Raw genomic sequence first — 24,315 nt, forward strand, 5'->3', positions numbered from 1 at the left:
TATGGCCTATAAAGTCCCTGATACCGTGACAAAATAAGAAAATAGAAAATATTATCTGTTTTCCAAGCTTTTAAAATTTTTTTCAAATAATTCCTTAAAATTTTTAATTTTATTTCATTTTATTTACATTTTATTTTATTTATTGATTTATTTGTTCAATTAAAATGTATAGAAAAATTCAACCCTCATACAATGTACATGCATATTTCCATGATCTAGATATAGTAATTTTAACATACTTCCAGAGTCATAGTTGCTTTTTATTTCTGAACCACTTCAGAATGATTTGCAACACCATAGCATTTTGTGCCTAAATATTTCAGCCACTGTCTCCTAAAATAATGGGTATTCTCTTATATAACCACAATATTGTTATCACGTGGAAGAAAATTAACAATCAATTCTTAATATTTCCTAATACTCAGTCTATATTCAGATTTCTCCATTTGTCTTCCAAATGCCTTTTACAGCTTTATTTTCTCCTAAAACCAGGACACAAGTTGGTTTACAAATAATATATGACTAATTTTTTTCAAAACTAACATTTAACCCTAGTGCTAAAAACTATGTTGTAAATGAAACCATAAACAAGGAGGTATTATGTAAAAGGAAAAAAAAAATTGGAGGAGGTCTTCTTCATTTATAGGAGACATGTATATGTCCCCTAGAGACCTCATTTCCATGATTCTAAAAGGTAGATATTAACAATATCAACCCTAGAATATTATTATTTAAATGCTATAATTTTTCAAAAGTACTTAGCAAAGTGACTGGCATGTGGGAAGCATGAACAAATGTTAATTACCATTATTATTATTACCATTAGAAAATAGGCAATCAATCAAGTAAGGCAAGCCCAGAGATAACCCCATGCACCTATGGTCAACTAATCAATGACAAAGGAGGCAAGGATGTACAATGGAGAAAAGACAGTCTCTTCAATAAGTGGTGCTGGGAGAACTGGGCAGCTATATGTAAAAGAATGAAATTAGAACACTCCCTAACACTGTACACAAAAATAAACTCAAAATGGATTCGAGACCTAAATGTAAGACCGGATACTATAAAACTCTTAGAGGAAAACATAGGAAGAACACTCTTTGACATAAGTCACAGCAAGATCTTTTTTGATCCACCTCCTAGAGTAATGGAAATAAAAACAAAAATAAACAAATGGGACCTAATGAAACTTAAAAGTTTATGCACAGCAAAGGAAACTACAAACAAGATGAAAAGACAACCCTCAGAATGGGAGAAAATATTCGCAAACGAATCAACGGACAAAGGATTAATCTCCAAAATATATAAACAGCTCATGCAGGTCAATGTTAAAAAAACAAACAACCCAATCCAAAAATGGGCAGAAGACCTAAATAGACATTTCTCCAAAGAAGACATACTGATGGCCAAGAAGCACATGAAAAGCTGCTCAACATCACTAGTTATTAGAGAAATGCAAATCAAAACTACAATGAGGTATCACCTCACACCAGTCAAAATGGGCATCACCAGAAAATCTACAAACAACAAATGCTGGAGAGGGTGTGGAGAAAAGGGAACCCTCTTGCACTGTTGGTGGCAATGTAAATTGATACAGCCACTATGGAGAACAGTATGGAGGTTCCTTAAAGAACTAAAAGCAGAATTACCATATGACCCAGCAATCCCACTACTGGACATACACCCAGAGAAAACCATAATTCAAAAAGGCACATGCACCCCAATGTTCATTGCAGCAGTATTTACAATAGCCAGGACATGGAAGCAACCTAAATGCCTATCGACAGATGAATGGATAAAGAAGTTGTGGTACATATATACAATGGAACATTACTCAGCCATAAAAAGGAACAAAATTGGGTCATTTGTTGAGACGTGGATGGATCTAGAGACTGTCATATAGAGTGAAGTAAGTCAGAAAGAGAAAAACAAATATCGTATATTAACGCATATATGTGGAACCTAGAAAAATGGTACAGATGAACCAGTTTGCGAGGCAGAACTTGAGACACAGATGCAGAGAACAAACGTATGGACACCAAGGGGGGAAAGTGGCAGTGGGGTGTGTGTGTGTGTGTGTGTGTGTCTGATGAATTGGGCGATTGGGATTGACATCTATACACTAATATGTATGAAATGGATAACTATTAAGAACCTGTTGTATAAAAAATAAATAAAATTTTAAAAATTTAAAAAATTAAAAAGAGGGTTGCAGGTTTATTTGGTATGAGAAAAAAAAGAAAATAGGCAATCAATCAAGTAAGCCTAATGATTTAATACTCTGTGTTTCAACCCAGCCCCTGAAGCCTATAAGGTTTTATAATAAAATGAGATAGTTTTATAGCTGACAGGAATCTGTGAGTGTACCCCACAAGGTTTTAAGAGTGCTATTTTTGACAGATGAGGAAACTGAAAGCTTTTTAAAGCTAATATATTTATAAATTTGATTTAAAGGACTACATACAAAAATGTAGAAATGTATATTATTCCTTAAAGCAGAGTCCAATTTTAATCCCTAAATATCATTTTAAAATATTATGGAAAACTTTCTCTAATGAATTCTCATGAATATGTTTGAAATCACAATTTAGTATGCTTAAAAAATCAGTGCGAAAACCTTTTTTTATGAATTTGTTCTCCCAGTTTTAATTAAGTTGAATTTCTGCTGGCAGCACTTTAGATTTTCTAAACTCCAGTGAAATGTTCTACTGCTTATGTTTTTGATATATTAAAAACACATCCATTCCCAAATGCCTCTGGGCTTATTTAAAAAGTTATAAATGCTATTATTAAATTAGGTGTACACTGAAGGTAAGAACAAGAATTCCCCTTTTAGTAATATTTAACCATTATGCATACACCAGGCATATATATTAAAAGTTTATAAAACATTTCATTGTGAATGTTGAGTTCTAGCTACCCACCCACATGAGTAATACTAATTGGTTAGGAATTCCCTAATATTTATAAAAAGTAGTAATTGTGGCTTACTTATTAATAAAATACTATTTCTGTGTTCCATCCAGGTTTATGGATAGGGAATGTAACAGAGTCATATGATTTACTTAAGAATTCAATTTTCATGTAAAAGTTATAGCTAAGTAAAGCAGAACATTTTTGTGGGAAGAGAGAACTATTAATAATGGCAACAGGTGGATTTATGTACCAAATCTGCCATTAACCAGCTGGGTAATATTTTTCAAGACATTTCTCTTCCCTGGAACTCAGTTTCCTTATCTGTAAAATAAGCAATTTGGATTCTAGAGCTTATGAAAATAAGAGAATTATAGTGAGCTTCTATTACCATATAGTTTATTGCTTATGGAATGTATTCATTCAAAATATACTACTTGTTATTTTCATTGTCTTTTGGAACAGATTTAAGAATCAATTAACATACAAGCCTATTCTTCTTTATGTCTTGACAGTTTCTGTTAACAACTGCAAACAAACATTTATCATGTATATGTTCCTACGTTCAGGAAACTTATAGTCTGGGGCAGAAGACCAAAAAACCCACAAAAAAGCAAATAAGATAGACAGACAGATTCACCACTATTACTCTGAAAGATGATTCTGCTTTCAAAGACCTTTGCTCTAGTGAGAAAAGATAGTCACATTTACAAATAATTAGGCTACAATAGAGAACAATATAAACATCCTGAGGGAAAAACTGATAACATGTTCTGAAACCTTTAATAGAATAATTATATATTATATAATATATAATTATATTATATAATATTTCTCCTATTTTCTGGAGAAGAAAGGGGGATATACTATATGAATTGGGCTTGGGAATATGATTAAGTTTGGACCAACAGAGATGGGGAAAGGAAAGAAGATGAACAAAATAATTAATGGACAATGTCTTAAGATATTTACATGCAACAGCAAATAGCTTGGTTTAGCTTGAGGGTACAGTGGAAGATGAAATGACATTGAAAGGAAGATGAAATGACATTGAAAAGCTGGTTGGGGGACTTCCCTGGTGGCACAGTGGTTAAGAATCTGCCTGCCATGCAGGGGGTACGGGTTCGAGCCCTGGTCCCGGAAGATCCCACATGCCGTGGAGCAACTAAGCCCGTGCACCACAACTACTGAGCTTGTGCTCTAGAGCCCGTGAGCCACACTAACTGAGCCCGCGTGCCTAGAGCCGGTGCTCTGCCACAAAGAGAAGGCATCACAACGAGAAGCCCGTGCACCTCAATGAAAAGTAGCCCCCACTCACCGCAACTAGAGAAAGCCCGTGCACAGCAATGAAGACCCAATGCAGCCAATAAATAAATAAATGAAAAGAAAAGCTGGTAGGGGCAAAGGTCATGGTGATGCCTGTGTCATAGTAATTTCACTCCTAGATATAGACTCAAGAAGAACGCACCCATATGTGCACCAAAAGAAAAATATAAGAATATTTACTATTCATAATAGCCAAAAATATTATGCTTCCCAAAGGCCATTAATAGAAAAACAGATAAATGAATGGTATATGTTTACACAGTGGAATACTCTGTATAGAGCAATGAGAATAAACAGACTTTAACTCCATGCAATAATATAGATGTATTTCAAATATATAAATATTAGACATAAAAAGCCAGGTACAAGAGTACATATATTATTATTCCATTTTTATAAGGTTCAGAAACAGGAAAATCTATAGTTTTAGATATACAGGTAGTTATTTGATTGCTCTTGGGAGATAGTGACTAGAATAGGACACAAGGAGGCTTTTGGGGGTGATGGTATTTTTTTCTTAATTGGGTGCTAGGTACATGGGTTCCCTCAGTTTGTGAGAGTTGTTCAACTGTACAGTTAAGATTTCGGCATTTTTCTATGTGAATTTTCTACTTTAAATTTAATGGTGATATTTGAGGAATTTATAGTCTTTATTCAATGAGGAGATATGAAAGGTGTTTTTTAGCTGAAGCATTGTGCAATTCTATGAGTCAGAAAGATTGAATCCAATGGTGGCAAGACAAAAGGATTGAAAATGAAAGAGAAAATTAAGACCCAGACTTGTATAATAGTAATAGGAAAGCAAAGAAAGAGATGAATGTGATAAAAGTGTTAGTGATAAAATTGACAAATGTTGTGCCTATCAGAACAGGATAGATAAAAGGGGAGATTTTTTTTTTTTTAAATGAGATTTCAAGACTGGATGGCAGGTAGTACTACTGACAGAAATGAACATAAAGATAAAGGGTTTAGCAAGCGTTGGCAAACTATAGCCAGCTGGTCACATCTGGCCCATTGACTGTTTTTGTACAGCCCATGAGCTGGGAATGTTTTTGTTTTGTTTTGTTTTGGGTTTTTTATGGGCTTTTTGTTGTTGTTGTTTTGGGGTTTGTTTTTTTTTTTTTACATTTTTAAATGGTTGAAGAAATTCAGAATAGATGTAATCAGAATAATATTTGTGATGTGTGAAAATTATAGGCAATTGAAATTTCAGTGTCCATAGAAAGTTGTGTGGGAACACAGCCATGCTCATTTGTTAGCACAGGGTCTATGACTGCTCTCACATTACAGCAGCAGTGGAGTTAAGTAATGCAATAGATTGGTATGGTACGTCCTGCAAAATGTATACTATGTACTATCTTGCCCTTTCAGAAAAATTCTGCTTACCTCTGTTTTAGAGCTAAAATTATAAATGATATATGTATACCTGAAAATGCCTAATAGGCTAATGGGAACACACAACTTTTGTTGAAGAGAGGAGAATAACCTGAGAAATAGAATTCTGAGGATCACTAACTGTATAGAGTGAAGAACTGAATCTCTTAGTATGAGTAACAGTTAGCATTTAATAGCACTTAAGAATTTTAAAAAGTATATTCATATACATTCATTCTTTTGATCTCTAAAACAACCTGTGATGTGAATATCATTGTTTTCTAGTTTGCAAATAAGGAAACTTATATTGTAAAAGATATGTGGCTATATTTTGGAGAACAATTGCATTCAAAAGTAGAAGGTGATAGAGAAATACCAGCGAGGAGAATGTAGATATTTTGGCCTATGGTGGGCATTATTCCTCTTGTTTGCAGGCATGGTGATAGAACAAAAACTCGAGTCAGAGTTTCTGGGTTTTCATCCTGGTTCTACCATTTACTAACACTACAATCTTGAGTAAATCACTTAACCTTTTAGAGACTCAGCTTCATAATCTTAGCATAATAGTGTTCTTACCTCAGAGGGCTGTTATGAAGATTAAATTTTAAATATATGTTAAGGCACCTAGAAGAGTGTTTGACATATATAAATGTTATTTTCATTGTCTTTTGGAACAGATTTTAGAATCAGTTAACATACAGTGTAATTTCATTTGGATGGCAGGGATTCAAAAAGCCTTTATTAGCTGTTTATATCAGAGTTGTATTCTATATATGTGAGCAGGAGAAGAGCCACTTAGCCAGCTGGCAATAAATATCAGAGATTCCACTTACTTGATTTGTCTTGAGCTTTGTACCTCAGTTTCTTTGCTTATCCAGGCAAAAATCATCCCATAAGGAACATTCACCCAGAATTCCTAAATATCAAATATTCTCTGAAGTTCTATTTTGATATTTTCATAGTGATTGCAATTGATTGATGGCATATAATAAATCATTCACAGAAGCACTAAAAATCTTCAGTAAAGGTGTCAGTCAGTAATTTAATGCTTTTTTGTCCCTGTTGTTCCTCTTGTAAAAAAGAGTCAGAATTCTCCAGAACTTTTAGTTTTGTAAACTATTGCCCAACTTTTGGCCCTTATCTTGTCAAAAGTAAATATCTGCCAATTGTAATTCACCATATGAGTTGAGATGTTATTAAGGAAACTGAGTGCAACCCATGAGATTCTTGTCCAGGACAGGGTCAGTCAATGCTATCCAATAATCGACTCTGTTCCCTGCATGGTAGGTGGATAGCAGTTGCAATTATTGTCATTTTGTGTCTGGGGAAATGTAGACAGGAGAGTTAAGTGACTTCCTCAAGGTCATATTGTGAATCAATGGCATTCCAAGGAACAGAACTTGGAATACACTTAACCAGATCACCTCTTAAATAGTTTGAACTTTAGCATGAGGATAGTGAAAATTTTTCCACTGTATGCCAATATACACGTCAAAATTATTTCTTAGATCCAGAGTCATGCATTTATTATCTCTGAGATAAAGGCTGTAAAAAGAGACCTCAAATAAATTGGTCTATAGCTATTATCATTTGGAAGTTTAAATACGTTTTTATGACAATGGAGAGAATGATAATGACCAGTAGTTAAGAAGGAGAAACTTCATTTCTATTTTTGAGATAGTTTAGTGCATTAGTAGCTTACAACTTTCTTAATGGCTTGTATACTATTGATTTCAGACATAAGGGAGTTGTGTCTTTATTTACATGCTTTGCCACATACCAGCAGCAGTAAAAGCTCCTCTTCCTTTAATGTGTCACATAGGCCACATTTCCTGAGAAAAGAAACTACAAACTATTTTCAGCTCCTAAGGAAGAGTAATCTGTACACTCATCGATTAAAAACTTAAGTCTCATAGCTTAATTTAGTTCTTAAAATAAAATAAAATATATAATGAAAAGAAAGCAAATGTTAAGTGCTAGATATGTGAATATATTTTTATTTTTTATTCAGTAGGAAATAACTATCATTTATTGTGAACTCAACATGTATCAAGCCTTATGCTAAGGAGCTTAAAACTTCAAATCAGAAAGCGTCATCGTTTAGTTTCTTTAATAGGTTAGAACTGAAGCATGGATAACTAATCCTGAGATTTTACAAATGTCAAGTTATTTTAGACCCCAAATTAGGCTTATGATGGATAATAAATGACAGATATTTGATATTGCTTCTTTGATTTGTATATTTTGGTCGGATTTTCCATTGACCATTCTTATAATTCCTTCCATTCATATATTTAATTTTATTGCTATTGTACACTATTGCCTCAATAAAGTGTGTTTTTAGTATTCTGAACCTAGTAACCACATTTTTGTAAAGCTTTCTGAGGTGATTTCTTCCAATTTCCCCATTTATAGGTGAACTAGAAATCAGCATCTGGAAATATTAATACATAGGCATTGTAGGTATTACATGTTCCCTGTGAATAATCAAATAAGTAAATTCCACTTATATGGTTTATCCTTTTTGAATGTTCCTTCTCAAACCTTTACTTCTTCTACTATTGGATTATGTATGGACTTCTTTTTTAACAAGATGATTGAATAGACAATCTCATGAAATTTTATGGCCTTGATTATTATTATCGAATCACTTTTATTTCAAAATTCTTTTTTATTTGACAAAAAGTCATAGGTCCCAGGTGCTATGGTTGTGAATATGGTAGTTTAGGGGTATAGATAGTTTTCTACCATCCCACATTTTAAATTGCAAGTGCAAGAAGCAAGTTTGCATACTGTTCAAAATATGACATATACAAAGAATAGTACTATGCCAGTGCATTAAGTTTACTTTGTATAAGAAAATAGCACCTCAAAACTCAGGATGCTAATTAGGGAGGGCTGCCTTAATAAACCCTGCCCATAACATTTTTATTCTTCCCCCAGATAGTTTGTAATACACATACACACTTGAATATGTTTATATGCACCATATACACATTAATCCTTAGGATTTTATATATGTGCTTGTGTATATACATATGATTTATAAATGTATACTGTACTGTTTACCAATGTGTATTCATTGTTTACATAAGGATCTATCAATGTATATACATACATAGATAAACATAGTCTCATTTCAAGCTATAGTTTGTTATACTTCTACCTTTTGAAGCATACTATTAATAAAATTAAATAAGGTATATGCTTTTCTAACATATGTGAGGAATTACATTAAGTTTGAATTAATTTAAAATTTTAATATGTTAGAAATGTGAGAAGTCATACATTTATATTAAGGAGTAGATTTAAATATGTCAGATATTAAATTATACTTTTATATTAAATTTAACATTGCAGTTCTAGAGCAAACAATTATATTCAATAGATTTTTATATGAAAAATTAAACCTGGAAAGTTTTATTATATGACTTTAAAAAAACAATGATATGTCTCTCTTCTTAAATGAACAAGTTTTATGAACATCCTATAATGATCGCTTTTTCCTAAAATGTATTTTGACATAGTGGAATGATTATAAATCTAATTATGACCTGTTTTAGGCTAAGATGACTCAATTGCCTGAGGCAGAAAAGGAAAAGATAGCTGAGCAAGTTGCTGATTTCAAGAAAGTAAAGAGTAAGCTGGATGCTGAGATTGAGATATGGGACGATACGAGCAACGATATCATTGTTCTCGCCAAGAAGATGTGTATGATCATGATGGAGATGACAGACTTCACAAGGTAATTATGTGGGAAATGATGTGTAATATTTATAATGTTAGAAACAGTTGTCACATTAGTGAAACCTTAAGTTTCTCTGAGTGTCAGGTGAAAAAATTAAGTGGTATGGGAAAAGCAAATAATAAAAAATTAGAAAGTTGTAGGTAGGTCCTTCTAGAGGTTTTGGTAAATAAATGTGGCAGAGTTTCTCATAAACTGCTGAGGAATAATTTTAGAAACCAATTTATGTCCTCACTCTCAGGAACCTTCTCTGTGTATCGTATTAGCTTTTTTTTCTTTTTTTATTACAAAGAAAGTGGTAAATCAAGTTATGATCTCTATTGGAGCTATCCGAATGATTGATTTTCATAGCTACATACTGAGATATCAACTAGATATGTTTGAAATTACAGTGACTTAATGATATACGCAAAGGAATCATACATTGTCTGTATATTCTAGAAGTAATAAACATGTTTCTTATAGCTTCAAAATATTATTTTTCAGAGCTAGCCAAAGAGCAATACCAGTTACTAAAATGTAACTGCCTTACCATTTACTAAAATGTACAAAACTACAACAATTAAAATAATTTAGCCTTGATGTAATTATAAAAGCCACAGAACAGAAGAATACTCTGAAGCAGACCTAGTATAATTACAAAACTATTTATTTATTTCCCTATACATTAAGCACAAAAATAACTTTTAGATCGAGTAATGAAATAGATGTAATTTAAAAATAATAATAAATGGAAAAAATATACATGAATATTTCATTAAAATTAAGATTGAGGAAAGCTTTCTAAGCATTATAGACAAAGAACTCATAAAAAAGGATCATTAAATTGAATGGCATTAAAAATTCTAAATATCAATAGAATGTCCTAAACAACACTTAAATATAAATGGATAATTGGGTAAACATCTGTAACAAAAAATAACAAAAATTTGATGTCATTTGTATATAAAGAATACTTACAGACATTAAAAATTTTTTAAATGTCCTAGTAGAAGAATGGGCAAAAGATATGAGCAGATAGCTCACCAATTTCTCCCCATAAAAGGTATGAGCCATAAGTATGTGAAAATATTTTAACCTAAAATATTTACAATAACATACCTTTTAATTCTGTAAAACTGGCCAAAACTTTTAAAATAGCCCTTTACAGAGAAGGTATGGTAATGAAAGCATATATTGATATAAGCCTTGTGGTAATTTGACAATATGTATAAACTAAAAACTTTCATAAACTTTTAATATCTATATCTATCTATATCTGTATATTACATATACAATTTCATAAAGAATACCTGTTAGATATCAGTTTATGTTTGCCCCTCTTGGTTCTTGCCATTTTTTCTAACCCCATACCATGACTTCTAAATGTCTTACCATTTCCTTTCATCCACAGAATTCAGTTTTAACCTATTGCTTAGTCTCTACAAAGATTCTGAGAAACTTCTCCCCCTCTGCTCCACACGTATATTTTATACATATATAAAACATAGACATGAATGTACCTGTGTATAAGAAACAAACTATACTACAGTGATGTTAAATACTGACTATGTTTTGGTAGTTTAGTGGTGGGTAAGTTAATTACTTTTACTTTTAATTTTCTATAATTTGTTAATTTTCTATGATAAGTATATAGGTATTTTAAATAATTTATAATTTTGCTTCAAGTTAGTCCTAGGAGAGTAGAAGTTGACTAAACTTAAATCATTTCATGCAAACTTTCCCAAAAGTTAAGACTAAAAAGGAGCACAAATACAACCTTAAGTGATGTCAGCTCTCAACATTATTAAGATACAGAAAATAGTGTGAGTTTCAAAGTGTACTACCTTTAAGTAGAGGAATAAACACCAAATTCCAACAGAGCTACTGCTGGTACTCTGTCAGCGACATAAACCTATGGATCTGGAAAGCAGGCATTGAGAGAATTAAAACTCCTAGTAGAAATGGGAGGAATGTGAAAAGGCAATAGATAAAGCACAAAAGAAAATTGGACCAAAATGAGGACACCTGATACTAAGTGATAAAATACTGAACCACAGGTCTGGGACTTGTCATTTTACAACATTAACTATAGAGATTGAGCTTAAAATTGAATGGGTCTGGATTTGGGAAATGTCACTTTTGAGGAAAAAAAAGGAAAATACAGGACAAGTGACACTGAAGGTATGTCAGTGATCGAAAAGGACATAGATAGGAAATAAGAAGGAACCTAGAAAATGAAAGAGAATGACAATATATGTCAACCCCTCCCCTTCCCCACCACCACCACCAAAAATGTTACCCATTAAAGAAAGTATACTTCACAATAATGATTAAAATAGTGTTCTTGGTCCAGGAGCCCTGTCTAAAATCAAAAAGATTCAGACCAATGACATGCAAAGCTACGTAATGAGATATAGAAAATCAACGTGTTTCTGGGTACATATGCAAAGGAAATGAAATAATTATCTTTAGGAGTTATTGGTATTCCCACGTTCACTGCAGCATTACTCACAATAGTCAAGATATGGAAACAGTCTTAGTGTCCATCAATGAATGAATAGATAGAGAAAATGTCATATATAAAAAGTAAATTTGTGTAAATTTAAATAAATGATACGTGTGAATTTTTTCAGCCATAATAAAGGAAACCCTACTCATTTGTGACACATGGATGACCCTGGAGAGCATTATGCTAAGTGAAATAAACTAGACAGAGAAAGACCAACACTGGATGGTATCACTTATATGTGGAATCTTTAAAAAAAAAAAAAAAAAAGTCAAACAGAGAATAGAATGGTGGGGGTTGGAGGGCGGGAGAAGTAGAGAGATGCTGATCAAAGATTACAAACTTTCAGTTTTAAGATGAGTAAGTTCTGAGGATCTAATATATAGCATGTTGACCACAGCTATTAATACTTGAAATTTGCTGAGAGTAGATCTTAAGAGTTCTCATGCAAAAAAGGTAATTATGTAAGGTAACGGATGTGTTAATTAACTTGATTGTGGTAATCATTTCACATTGTATACATATATCAAATCATCACATTGTACACTATAAATATATTACAGTGTTGTCAATTATGCCTCAATAAAGCTGAAAAAAGTGAGAATCAAAACAATTCAGCTGATGAAAACCTTCCATCTAGAAAACAAATACAAAACAACAATAAAACTATAACACAACACTCCAAACTACAGTGAATTTCAAAAAATAAAGAGCTGAAGATACATGTTTTTAAAACCTGGACTCAGAAGATCAAAAACTAAGAAGATAAATTTAAAAAGAAAAAATGAAATGAGGAATGCAATGAGTTAATAAAACTTAGGGAAAAAATTAAAGGACAAAAATATCTGAAAAATAAAAAAATTATAAAGTGTCCAAAGGAAAATAGATTCAGATAAAAATTCCATAAGGGGAGGACAAGCAGGAGATTAACCAAGAGAATGACTGTGAGATAAAGATTTAAAAAAAAATAAGAAAAGGCTCAGAGAAAAAAAACTTGAAATGGAGAAGAGGCAAAGGAGATCTGATAGACATATGTTAGACACTTTGAAAAAAAAAGAAATAATAAAACAACTAATATTTAAAAGTATAAACCAAGAAAGTTTTCCATACATAATACTAAACTTAAATTTACATGTTGAAAGACGTTACCATATTCCTAGGAAATTTGACCCAGACAACACTAAACACAAGCACACGCACACACACGTATGTTTTCCTCATATGTAAAAAATACCAATATATTATATATAGCAATACTATATTCTACATACCATATATATATATATATATATATATATATATATATATATATATATATATATATATATGGAGAGAGAAATAGCAAAGTGAAACCAATTGAGTAATAAAAATTTATGAGAAACATCCTTACCTCCACAAAGGGGAGGCAGGTACTTTTAACCTTATGATTTCATTCCATGTGATTAGCTCTATATGTCTAAACAATACACTTCCTGAGATACGGTTTATTGACTTTTCCTGCAAATGAGAATGTAGGTCATTTATATAACTGTTTATCTTTTCTTCTATCTTTTCCTTGGTTTCATGAATTTATATATTTTATTATTTATATTTATAGACCTTGATAATATTATGTTATCCATAAAGTATTTCTCGCTATATGTATATTAGTTATATCTCAACTTCTCACTCTGTATGTTGAAGAAATACCCACTCTTACTCTCTTTTGCCTGTTACTGCTTCCTCTTCTACATCTCATTTGTAACCCAACTTCTTTCTAGCATACCTCTTTTATATTGATAGTTAATGTAACATGTACATTCTTCTAAATAACTAAATCACCCATGCTTATTCTATTGGTTTATTCTGAAAGTGAAGATTAATAATTAAAATGTTTATGACACTGATATAATTAACCTAGATAGGAAACACACATGAAGGAAACATATTTCCAGTAGAAAGTTGAATTAGAGTTTAGATGTAAAGTACCCATACATTTATTTGGGAAACAACACATCATGGAAAGAAACCTGAACTAAAAACTATGTTTTAACATCAGTTTGATAAATGTGTCAATGAGAGTTCTCTTAACCTTTCTCACCATATTGTATAAAGAGTATATATATAGGCAGAATCTAAAATTAGAAGGAAAAACAATCAAGGACAAAGCCATGAGAAAAAAAAACTTTTAAGAAATGGGCAGAGGAGATAGAATACCATAAAGACAGAGCACTCAATAAGAAATTGTGTAATATGCAAAGAACGATACTTGGGCCAGAGTTAAGAAAGTTTCAGTGAGTTATCAATTAAGTGTTTTACTTGAAGAGATCCTAATTAAAGTAAAGATTGAAAAGATAGTATAGTTTTGGCTATTCTCAATTTATGGTTACTTTTGTTTGAGTAGCTTCACTAAATTTTAGGTGAGAGATTAAAAAGCCTTATTAATTCATTATGAAGTAGATGAGAAAAGAGCAGATGGTAAAACAAAGATACTCAAAGTAGTAACTTAAAGGAGGCAAATGATCAAGACAAGATTTAGAGATTTCTGAGTAGCTGGAATATATTCTAGGTTGAAGGGACAGGGGAAATGGGGAGGGATAGAATGAAACTGTAAAAGTTATTCAACTTTTATTCAATAGCTATAGCCAAAAATGAGACAAAAGGGTAGAGCATAAACACTGAGAAATAGGGAAAGAAAGAAATAAACAAAAACAGATATAAGGATTAACCTGCATGAGTTTACATGGTGTATCTTCTAGTCTTAGCTAGAATGTCTGTCACAGAAGCCTTTCCTGGCCAAATGGCATAAAGACTTCCCCCAACCTCTCTCTCTATGTTACAAGATCCTGTTACTTTCTACTTTACAGTTAGCACTTCTTGGATTACCTAGTTCATTTGTTTACATATGCTCTTCCTCCATATCCCTAATGGAGCGTAAGTGGTGTGAAAATATGAAATTTGAATTATTTTTTTAATACCCAGAACTTATAACAGCCTAAATAGAATACATACATATATACATATATGTAGTTGCACATACTATAGCATATTCATATGCATATATACGTATAGTATACAATAATGTGTTGAATAATGAATTAAGACATTTAACAATTTCAATTAATTAATTAAAAAGAAAGAAAAACAACTTGAACTCAGAAGGAGCCAGGAATAAGCAAATACCCAAACAAACAAAAAACAGTGGAGTAACATAAATTTAAGCTCTTGACACCAACTCGTTGTGTTTATTCCTTAACCCATATATAGATCCTAAATGTTGAACACAAAGATTTTAATTTTAACGCCCATATGGCATTAAGAGGAGACACATAGTCAGGGGAGCGAGAGGTGAGGTCCTTGGAAAAGCCTAGAGCTGTGCCTCTGAAAAGGAAACTAGAAATATTTTGATGCATCAGCCTGAGGGAACATCAAAATTATTTTCCTTGGAGTCTATGTCAAATAAAGGTCTTTAAAAAATAGTGACTTCAAGTCTATGACCTATTAAACTGATGAATTTCAAATTACATAATCAGAAAAGGCTACCTTTAGAGAAGAATTAAGATGCAAGAAACAATGGTGAGCAAAGAAATCAGAAACCATGCTGGTCTATTCAAATAAGCTTTGGCGGAACAATGACGACAGCACAGAAAGACTGTGTGAAGTGGCAACATTACACAGGGAACATGTAAATGAGATCAGAGTTAAATGGTCTATTTTTATATTCAGGGAAAATTTAGAAGTATTAATACTATACTTTGCTACATAAAGAATGCATATAGTGCCTTTTAATATTTCCAAGGGATCTCTAAAATAAAATTTTCATATTAATGGATTAAATTAATGTGGAGGGCTAGAAGTTAGAAAATGAGAAAAATATAGAGAAGAAAGTGTGGCGTGAATATAAAAATTCAATCATTTTATGATACATGCTAGGTATATTAGTATTTCTAATGTGTAAATGTAGCGAGCTTAGTAGTTTTAAAAAGTGTAAGTACAATACTACTATAAGTACAAACAGCAACAACAACAAAATCTATCATTTAACAGAGGCATATAGGAATACTTTTCCTAGGAACCATGGGAAAGAGTAGGAAACATCTCTTTCTAAAAGAGGAAGGAAATGTATGAATAAACAGAGGGAATTTGAGGAAGTATATGCCTAATAGATTCTACTTGCTAAGTGATGTCGGCTGTGGAATATGTGAAGCCTTGAAAAGACAAACGTGGACTGAGAGCTTGGGTAGCAAAACAGAAACAGATATGGGGATATAAAAGGTAGTTAACCTGAAAGATTATTCATTCAGTCATTTACTTAGTCACCAGTTCAAAACCTAATGCATTTATTAGCAGAGTGAATAGATTCTCTTCACCTGTTCTGAGAGAACTAGTGAATTAGACTTACCTGAAGTCCTAGGATGTTAAGGAATTTTCAGTAGAATTCAGGGGGATGAGAGAATTGAAACTACAAGAAAGAATATATTGAAATAACTGACTGGACCCAGACTGGGACAGAAGGGAAATAAGGTTGGAGAGTAGAACAAAAGGTGGAAAGGTAAGGATATGTCACCAACAGGTGATAAAGATATAGACTTTAGTTTTCCCTGCTCTATATCGGTTTCCCTCCCAAAGGAATTAATGTTTTACTGTTGACATACTTTGAACCAAGTTGGAAAGGATGCTGAAATATGACTTTGGAAAGGATGCTCAGTGACTTTGAGAGTGTCGTAATCTGTAACTAGTGTGTTAGAAGAAGATTCACAACTCCACAGAGTGATAACTCATTGGAAAATAGGACATGTGTCATGTTTTGCAAAAGCTAATCAGTCCAACATGCTTACAACCTATAGGTGTTGCTGCCAAAGGCAGCCGCAGAACAGGAATACTGTGTGTTCAAATTGTAGTAAAGGTAGGGGAGCAAAATTGAATTTCAGATTCTGACAATCTTTTACATTCGAACTGCACCCACATTCAGTTTAATTTCAGTTCATATAAACTGTGATAAATCTCCAATTGTTTTAAAATGGAGGAAACCTTGTTCTTATTTTCACTTCCAATTGTTTTAAGAGTTTTTCTCAGACACTACAATGTTTTACTGAGGTTTAAGTTTAGCAGTTTTATATATAGATTATTCCTTAATTCTACCCACGTCACATTTATCTCATTGGAGGTGTTTTAGTTTGTTTGCCGTGGGAGCTGCCAGTATAGTATTTGTCAACAAGTAGTCGATCAGTTGGTAGGCATACAGTCTCTGTCCCACATATAGATTTTTAAATAGCTGTATATTTTTTAAATAAGAAAAAATAATAAATTATATTCTCTAAAGTGCTACTGAATGCTCTGTTTTCTCATTTTCTTTAGCTACTATTTTATTATTAATAAGAGGCATAATAGTAAACTTTGAATGCTTACTCTGTACTGCACTATGATGAATATATATGTTTTCTCATTTTTATTTTCAGGACAGTTTGATTATTATATTCTCCAATTTATTGTTAAACTGAGATTCATAGAGGTCAGGTAAATTGCTCCAGGACACACAAATGAGTCTGAATTGGAGCTGGTTCAATTTCAGAATCTGGGTACCTACTCATTGTATTACAAATCTTCACCCTTGTGCTAAACAGAACAAGAGCCAGTCCTTTCTTCAAGGAGAAACAAAAATGACACATTAGAAATAAGAATAATTGTATGTTTCTAGCTGTAAATACATTGGGATTTCGGAAGAGAGGGATTAGCAATGGAGACCAGAGTAAGCAGAGAACGAAACCTGAACAAGTGAAGTTTGTATTTGACTTTGAGTGAGATATGGGGATTGAATTGCGGAGTGAGATGACATAAGTGATTAAAACCCCCAGGATGGAGGCCGGGAAGTAGGAACGAGTTCGGTCCATTTGGGGGCTCTCAGAAAACTATATAAATACAGGAAGAAGTTAAGATGGGCATGAAGAAAGTGATAGCTTATGTAAGGCATTAGAAAATGGACAGGTTTTTTTGTTTGTTTGTTTAAATGAAGTAGAAAATAGGGAACTATTCAAGAATTGTAATCAGGATGGTGGCATGATAGAAAAAAAATAAATCTAAGTATGACATGTGGTAAGAAGGACAGGCACTTTTGGATGGCAATGCCAGCAGAGACTCATAGCCGCAACTGAGAGACCCAAATAATTAGACAGGTTCTGACAATTCTGATAGAGGCTAGTAGGATCTTTTTTTTTTTTTAACGTCTGTATTGGAGTATAATTGCTTTACAGTGTTGTGTTAGTTTCTGCTGTACAACAAAGTGAATCAGCTATACATATACATATATCCCCATATCCCCTCCCTCTTGCATCTCCCTCCTACCCTCCCTATCCCACCCCTGTTGTCAGTAAAAGGTACTGTACCCTTTAAATAAGTCTAAAAACCTCTAATGCAAAGACTCTATTTTCTTCTCTTCAGGGAATAATCTCCAGACTTTTCCTGGGATGACAGAGAGGCAGATATTCAATGGTGTAGAACAGGGGATGGAATCAAACTGCTACTTTCGGTCTCTCCTTTCACCCCAAATTTCAGTCATACGTATCTTTCTGTTTAAATCAGTTTGATGCTTAGTTTTCCCACTGCTGATTTAGACTCTGACTTTCTTGGATTGACTGTAGTATTTCCCACTTGCTGTCTGCTTCCTAGTTTCCTAATATTTCTTGCTGTTGCCTCTTCTCACATTTTGTCCTCTCCATCCTAATAGGTTTAGGGTTTTAGAAGAAGAAGAAAAAAAAAAAGAAAAAAAGAAAAGACAGTTCACCTGTATTTTCAGTGATGCTTGGAGGAGAAGAAAAGTTATATATAGGTGACAATTTGCCATCTTAACCTGCAAACCCACTAGGATTTACTAGGGTTGTGAAAGTTTTCTCTTCATGATATTTGGAAGTTAGAATATTTAATGTTTTCTTCATGAATAATGCTCCCCCCTTTCCTTTTCTCACCTCAGGTAAATTCTGTCCAAGCAGTATCTTGACTAAACTGAGTTTCTACATTTCATGGTTTACATAACACTTGAGAACATCTAATTCTTTTCCCTCATTTGAACAGGAGACAAGCTCTAGGTAAAACTTTCTAGATAATTGTATCTTTTATGGTCACTTAAGATGCATTTTTAAAAGTCGCTGAAAATTTATGGGAAAAAGATAAAACTGATAACTCTTCCTCAAATAAGAAATACAAAACTTCATCTTTGTCAAAAAATGATGATTTCTAAGTGTGTACCAACTGTAATGTTACTATGAATACAGTTAAAAAACTGAAAATACCTAGAGAAAAGTCATGCTGCTTTAAGCACTAATATTCTTTAAACTACTTATTCAAAAATATACCAGGGTGGTTTATCTATTCTCATCAAATTTTATATTTTAAGATACAATGCAGTGTCAGTTTTCACTTGAAAAAATGATGTACTAGATTGTAGGCTTTTCTATAACATTTTTGGGGTTTATTTACTGAACATCTGTAGAATATCAGGCACTGTCCTGGTATGAAGCATATACCAATACCTACAGTGGAGAATTTGGAACTAGGGTAGACTAAGATAGAAGAGGTGAGGAGAACAGGAAGATGGACAGCAAGGCAGAAAGATGAAAGAAAAAGATCTGAAGGAATGATAATAAAGTAGGAGTGGACATGGTGACAGCAGACATTGAGCTCTGAGAGAAACGGAAGAAACTTGCTAGGAGTTGAGATATAAATAGGGAAAGGGCTGGACTGGCTTATCCTATGTAGTTAATACCGCAACCAGCAGTTCTTCTGGTTTTATTTTTCTACACTATCTGTATGTTCTCAGAATCTTGGCCAAACCAGCAAGCTAAGCCTACTTGTCTGCTAATGGGCCAGTTTTCTCAGGCATTTTATCACTCTAACCATTTTAAGCGTGGCCTGCTGCACTCAAGAGTTATCCTAGCTATACTTAAATAAAATTAAAAAAAAGAAAAGAAAATACAAGAATTGCATTTAAAAAGAAGTTAACCTAAAGTACAGAGGAGTGTGTGGATGTAAAGGGGTTTCCAGTAAAACACTGAGCTCTCAGCTTTCCTTGTATCCAGGGTATCCTAAGTAATGACTGGGCAGTAAAGGCTGTCCACGTGAAGGAAAAAGAAAAGAGCCCTCATGAATATTCATGTAGAAATCATGTTGCATTCATCTGTAGAAAGAGAGTCCTTGGATGAGGCAACTGTAGAGTGATGGCAGATGACGAACTATGTTTGGAAGTCGGGGTGCTTTTATTCTCACTATCTCCCACTGGACCCAAGCTTGTATTTAAGAAACCTTTTTGCCCCACCTTCCTTTTCCAAGATGCAATCCTGAGACATGAAATAGCAAATGAGCAGAGAGAAGGGTAGAAGCTCACCTTTCGTCTATTCAGCTGGAACTTCAGAATTAAAGCCTTTTTGGAAGCATAAACGTATGGAATTCATATGTTCTATGCCTTACATCCTTTTGTTTGTTAAATACAGAATCTCTTCGCACATGGTTTGTTTTACTTTCTGAGGTGAAGCGTTTATATTCTAACACAATGTGTTAACAACATTAGCAATTTAAATGTTTTTGCCCACACAGCAAAGAGAATAAGAAATATTGGTGAGTTTTATGTTTCTTCCTTTTAAAAGCAGTTTTATGTCTTATGATTTAAACTATAAGAGCAGAGAAAGGAGACTTTTGCTTTACTTGATAAAACTACCTAATTCTCTTCCCCTTAGGTATTAAAAATATATATAAATATATAGCAAATAATTGAAAATATAAAATATGAGATATGTAGATCACTTAAGATTTTGAAAAGGCCTTCCAATTTATAACTTTAAGAAAGCATTCATTCTATGTTTGAAATAAATATTGTATCAAGGAGGAGGAATTATTTTTCTGTGCTCTAAATGATGGCTCTTTTTTTTCTCTTGGACATTGTGTTAGAGTAATTACAGGCTATTATTATTGCCTTTTGCATGAATATTCTCCCTGTAAAGAATCGGTTTGTTTTACTTTGTGGAGCCGTGAATCACTGGAAACATTATACAGTAATGCCAATGAGAAATACTTTAACATAAAAGAGAATAATTCTGTCTGCCATTTATTTTTACATGATAAAAATTTGCATGTACTCTGATATGATAAGTAATGGGCAAAAATTCAGTTTATATAACACCTCAGTAATTGTTTATTAAAATTCACTGAGAGTGAGAGCACACTTTTCTGTGAAATCTGGTATTTCAATGTCTGGCTGTGGGGAGTTTATCAGAGAATTTGGTGAAATGACTCTGCCAGTTTCCAAGTGGCAAAACGGTTCTGCATTGTGTGAATCTGCAGAGATTTCAGGAGGGTAGAATTAAATTATGAATTGTCTTAGAACACTGGAGCCTAAACTGTTAGAAATGTGGGAATAAACAAAGAACAGCCAAACGAAAACATACAGAGACTATTCAGAGCTCACTGTAGCCATCACCACTTGCTTTTGGCAGTGACACAAAGGCCGTCAGGGACGAGGGAAAGCTTTAAAATGGAAAAAAGGGAAGACTTCGGGTATCTCTGATTGGAGATGAATGACACAGGGAAGAAGCAGGGCATCGTATGTAATTGGTTTGGGTAGCACGTTTTGCTTTCTCTGATTGTTACTGAATTTAAAGCAGGGGCAAATAGAGCTAGGCTGGCTGTTGTTGTTCAAGTCCATTCCGGGCCAGTTGCTACAGAGACTGTGGTTTAATTTCTTGACGTAGTTGCTGCAGAAGTTGTGGGTCAAAGCTCTCTTGTCATATTTAGTCTGGTCATTGCCCCTTTGTCTATTCAGTCTCTCAGGAATTTAACTGATAATCATTTATTTGAGTTGGTGATGGAGAGATAATTATGTAAACAATATTGGATTAATTTTATATTTAAAAACAAAATACTGTATTTAAAAAAGAAGAGCAATCTGTGAAAATCTGTATCCTAAATCAATGTCCAATGAGTTTAAAAGTAACTGGTTAAAAGAAAAAAAACAGTGATATATTCCAATAGATGAATCTTTGTAAATATAAGTAATTTTATCAGTTTTATTCTTGCTGTGGTTCAAGAACCGTTAATTAGTGCAGTTTGGAGTTAATTTTCCCTTCTATAGTACTTCGATGAGTATAGTCTACAAATAGGCTATTTTTTCACTTTGATAACTTAAATTCCCACTCTTATGCCTAACTCTCTCCGTCTAAAAGTTTTAACACCTTATCCTCAACCTTATCATGTTCTCTTCCCTCAGATCCTTTCATTTTTCCGCTACTTTTAGTCATTTTATTTCGCCTTTCTTATACAGCCTAGACCACTTGGCCTACACTGTAACAACCACTCTCTTGTACTCTTTGTCTCTCGCGACCACATGACATGCAAAATCTCAACCCTGCTTCAGTCCAAACACTGCCTCCTTCTGTCTTTTGCTTGGGCTTCAGATTGTGAACTTCACCCCTTCTTTCCTTATGATCAGGGATGTGTTTGTACCAGGAGATGTTAGAGAAAGAGGGAGCCTCAAAGAGATCCTAAATTCTTATTACTCTGGTATGTAGTGGCTTGTCATTTTTAACGTGGGGCAGAAGGATCCTCCCTCTAGATGAACTTCTCTCTTACTTTCTTTAAGTCTTTGGGTTCTGTTGAGCACTCTACCTTGATTACAGGTAATTTCCTCTTCTTGTCCCATCCTTCACTTGGAATAAGTATCCACGTTGAAGGCAGTCTTTGGATATTTCCATTTTGTGACCATATTCCCTGCTTGTGGGTGAGAATTGATCTCAGTGCCCTCACCTGGGTGCTCACAGACTCATTAGCCAGGCCCTTTCTGCTTTGTCTTGCCAGCAAATGCACTGGTCAGTTGCATGCAACTATATAAATACTCATTATCGTTGTAATTATCATGACAGTTAAAATGTGAGGCTGCCTTCCTTTGCTCATAGGAAAGGTCAGGGCCACCAGAGTGGCCATTGAGTGATTTCTCCATGGAAGCTTACTCTTTGCTTTCAAATATTTATGTTTATTTTCTTAGATTCATTTTTTACTATAAACATAGGATTTATTTTACAAATGCTTATTAATGGATTTTTTTATTGGATTAAAATATTTTTGTCTGTTGATAGTAACAACAAAAAGACAAAAAAAAAATCATAATTCCATTATTGTGGAGACCAAAACATCCAGAGTTTTAAATTAGATATTCTTGGGAATTAAATGTTTTAGAAGGGCGTACTATATTTTGAGTTTTCCTTAGGAAAACACCCCTAACCCCCCCCAAATTCCACCATTATTTGCAGAGAATATTTCCTTATGTCCTACAAGGAAAAACTAAAACTTCAGGAAGTGTTTCCATCATATTTGTGATCTGATGGAATTGATAGTATGTGGGAGAGTAGAAATAAAAATGAAAGGAAATGATTTGTAGGAATAAAAACATTAAATATATTATTTTTCCCTTTGAACTTTGAAAATCTTTTGTTGTTGTTGTTCATCATAATTTGCCCACATACGTAGGGAACATATTCACAGTTGTCTTATGGATAATTTATTGCAACTATTTGGGACCTACAAAATGTTTTTAAAGTTCATCAACATATGATGACCTTGGAAAAAGAAGCTGAATTATATTTAATGGAAGTTTTGACTTTTTAGTTTAAACAGATATTAACTACCTAAGGAATTATTTTTCGAGTAAATAAAGGAAAAACAAAATGTAGTGATATAAAGTCCATGAAGATGCTAAGAGAAGTCAAATATTCATTGAACTATTTGTTCATTCATGTACTCACTCATTTATTTATGCATGCATTTAAAAATATTTAGTGAGCACCTATTATACATTGGTTCTATTCTTCATATAGAAAGCAGAAATCTAGATTTGGATTCAGTGTTTGCCCTCAAGGATTTGTAGAAATTAGGGAAGGAATAAATGTAGCTATTAGGCACCCAGGAAGTGACCAGCTATGCCTTGAGCAAAATACTTTACAGAAGAGGAACTGTTTGAGCTCAGTCTTGAAGAATGAGTGGGATTTTCCCAGGGGAGGAAGAAGAAAAGCACTTCAAAGAAGGAATGTGAAATGTAGGGCATGATTAGAAGGAAGAGAAGCAGGAGATGTAATGGGGTGAGTTGGGAGCACCATCATAAAGGACTTGGATTTGGAATTTCAACTTATAAAAATCTGGGGATGCCAGTGTTTAAGATGACTCTAATGTGTTGCATATGAAAAATAGGGGAAAATAAAGGTGCTTTTTTTAAAAAATTTTACTGGAATCTGAGTTTTGAAGAAAAGATAATTTTGAGGATAGAGTTCCAATACAGATATTTTGAATTTCAGATAAAACACGTAAGTGAAAATATCTAATTTCCTATTGAAAAGAGGAATGAGAGTTTAGAATAATACTGGGTATAGATATAAATTTGGGAATTATTCTCAAAGAGACTGTTGTTCAAGCTGTTAAGAGTCAATAAGTTTCTCAAGGCAGGCTATGTGAAAAC

At 33.2% G+C, this 24,315-nt stretch overlaps 1 protein-coding gene across 4 annotated transcripts in view; it reads left to right on the forward strand.

Annotated features, from left to right (window-relative positions):
* Positions 1-24,315, forward strand: part of CTNNA3 (catenin alpha 3) — a 1,725,675-nt gene that overhangs the window by 1,577,696 nt on the left and 123,664 nt on the right. For all 4 annotated transcript variants that reach the window (XM_082424660.1, XM_082424659.1, XM_082424661.1 and 1 more), the window contains one exon: positions 9,177-9,358. In XM_082424660.1, the coding sequence (XP_082280786.1) occupies positions 9,177-9,358 (182 nt within the window). The remainder of the gene's footprint in view (positions 1-9,176; positions 9,359-24,315) is intronic.

The sequence above is a fragment of the Balaenoptera physalus genome (assembly GCF_965194825.1).
Source record: "Balaenoptera physalus genome assembly, chromosome: 14".
In the NCBI taxonomy this organism is placed as follows: Eukaryota; Metazoa; Chordata; class Mammalia; order Artiodactyla; family Balaenopteridae; genus Balaenoptera; species Balaenoptera physalus.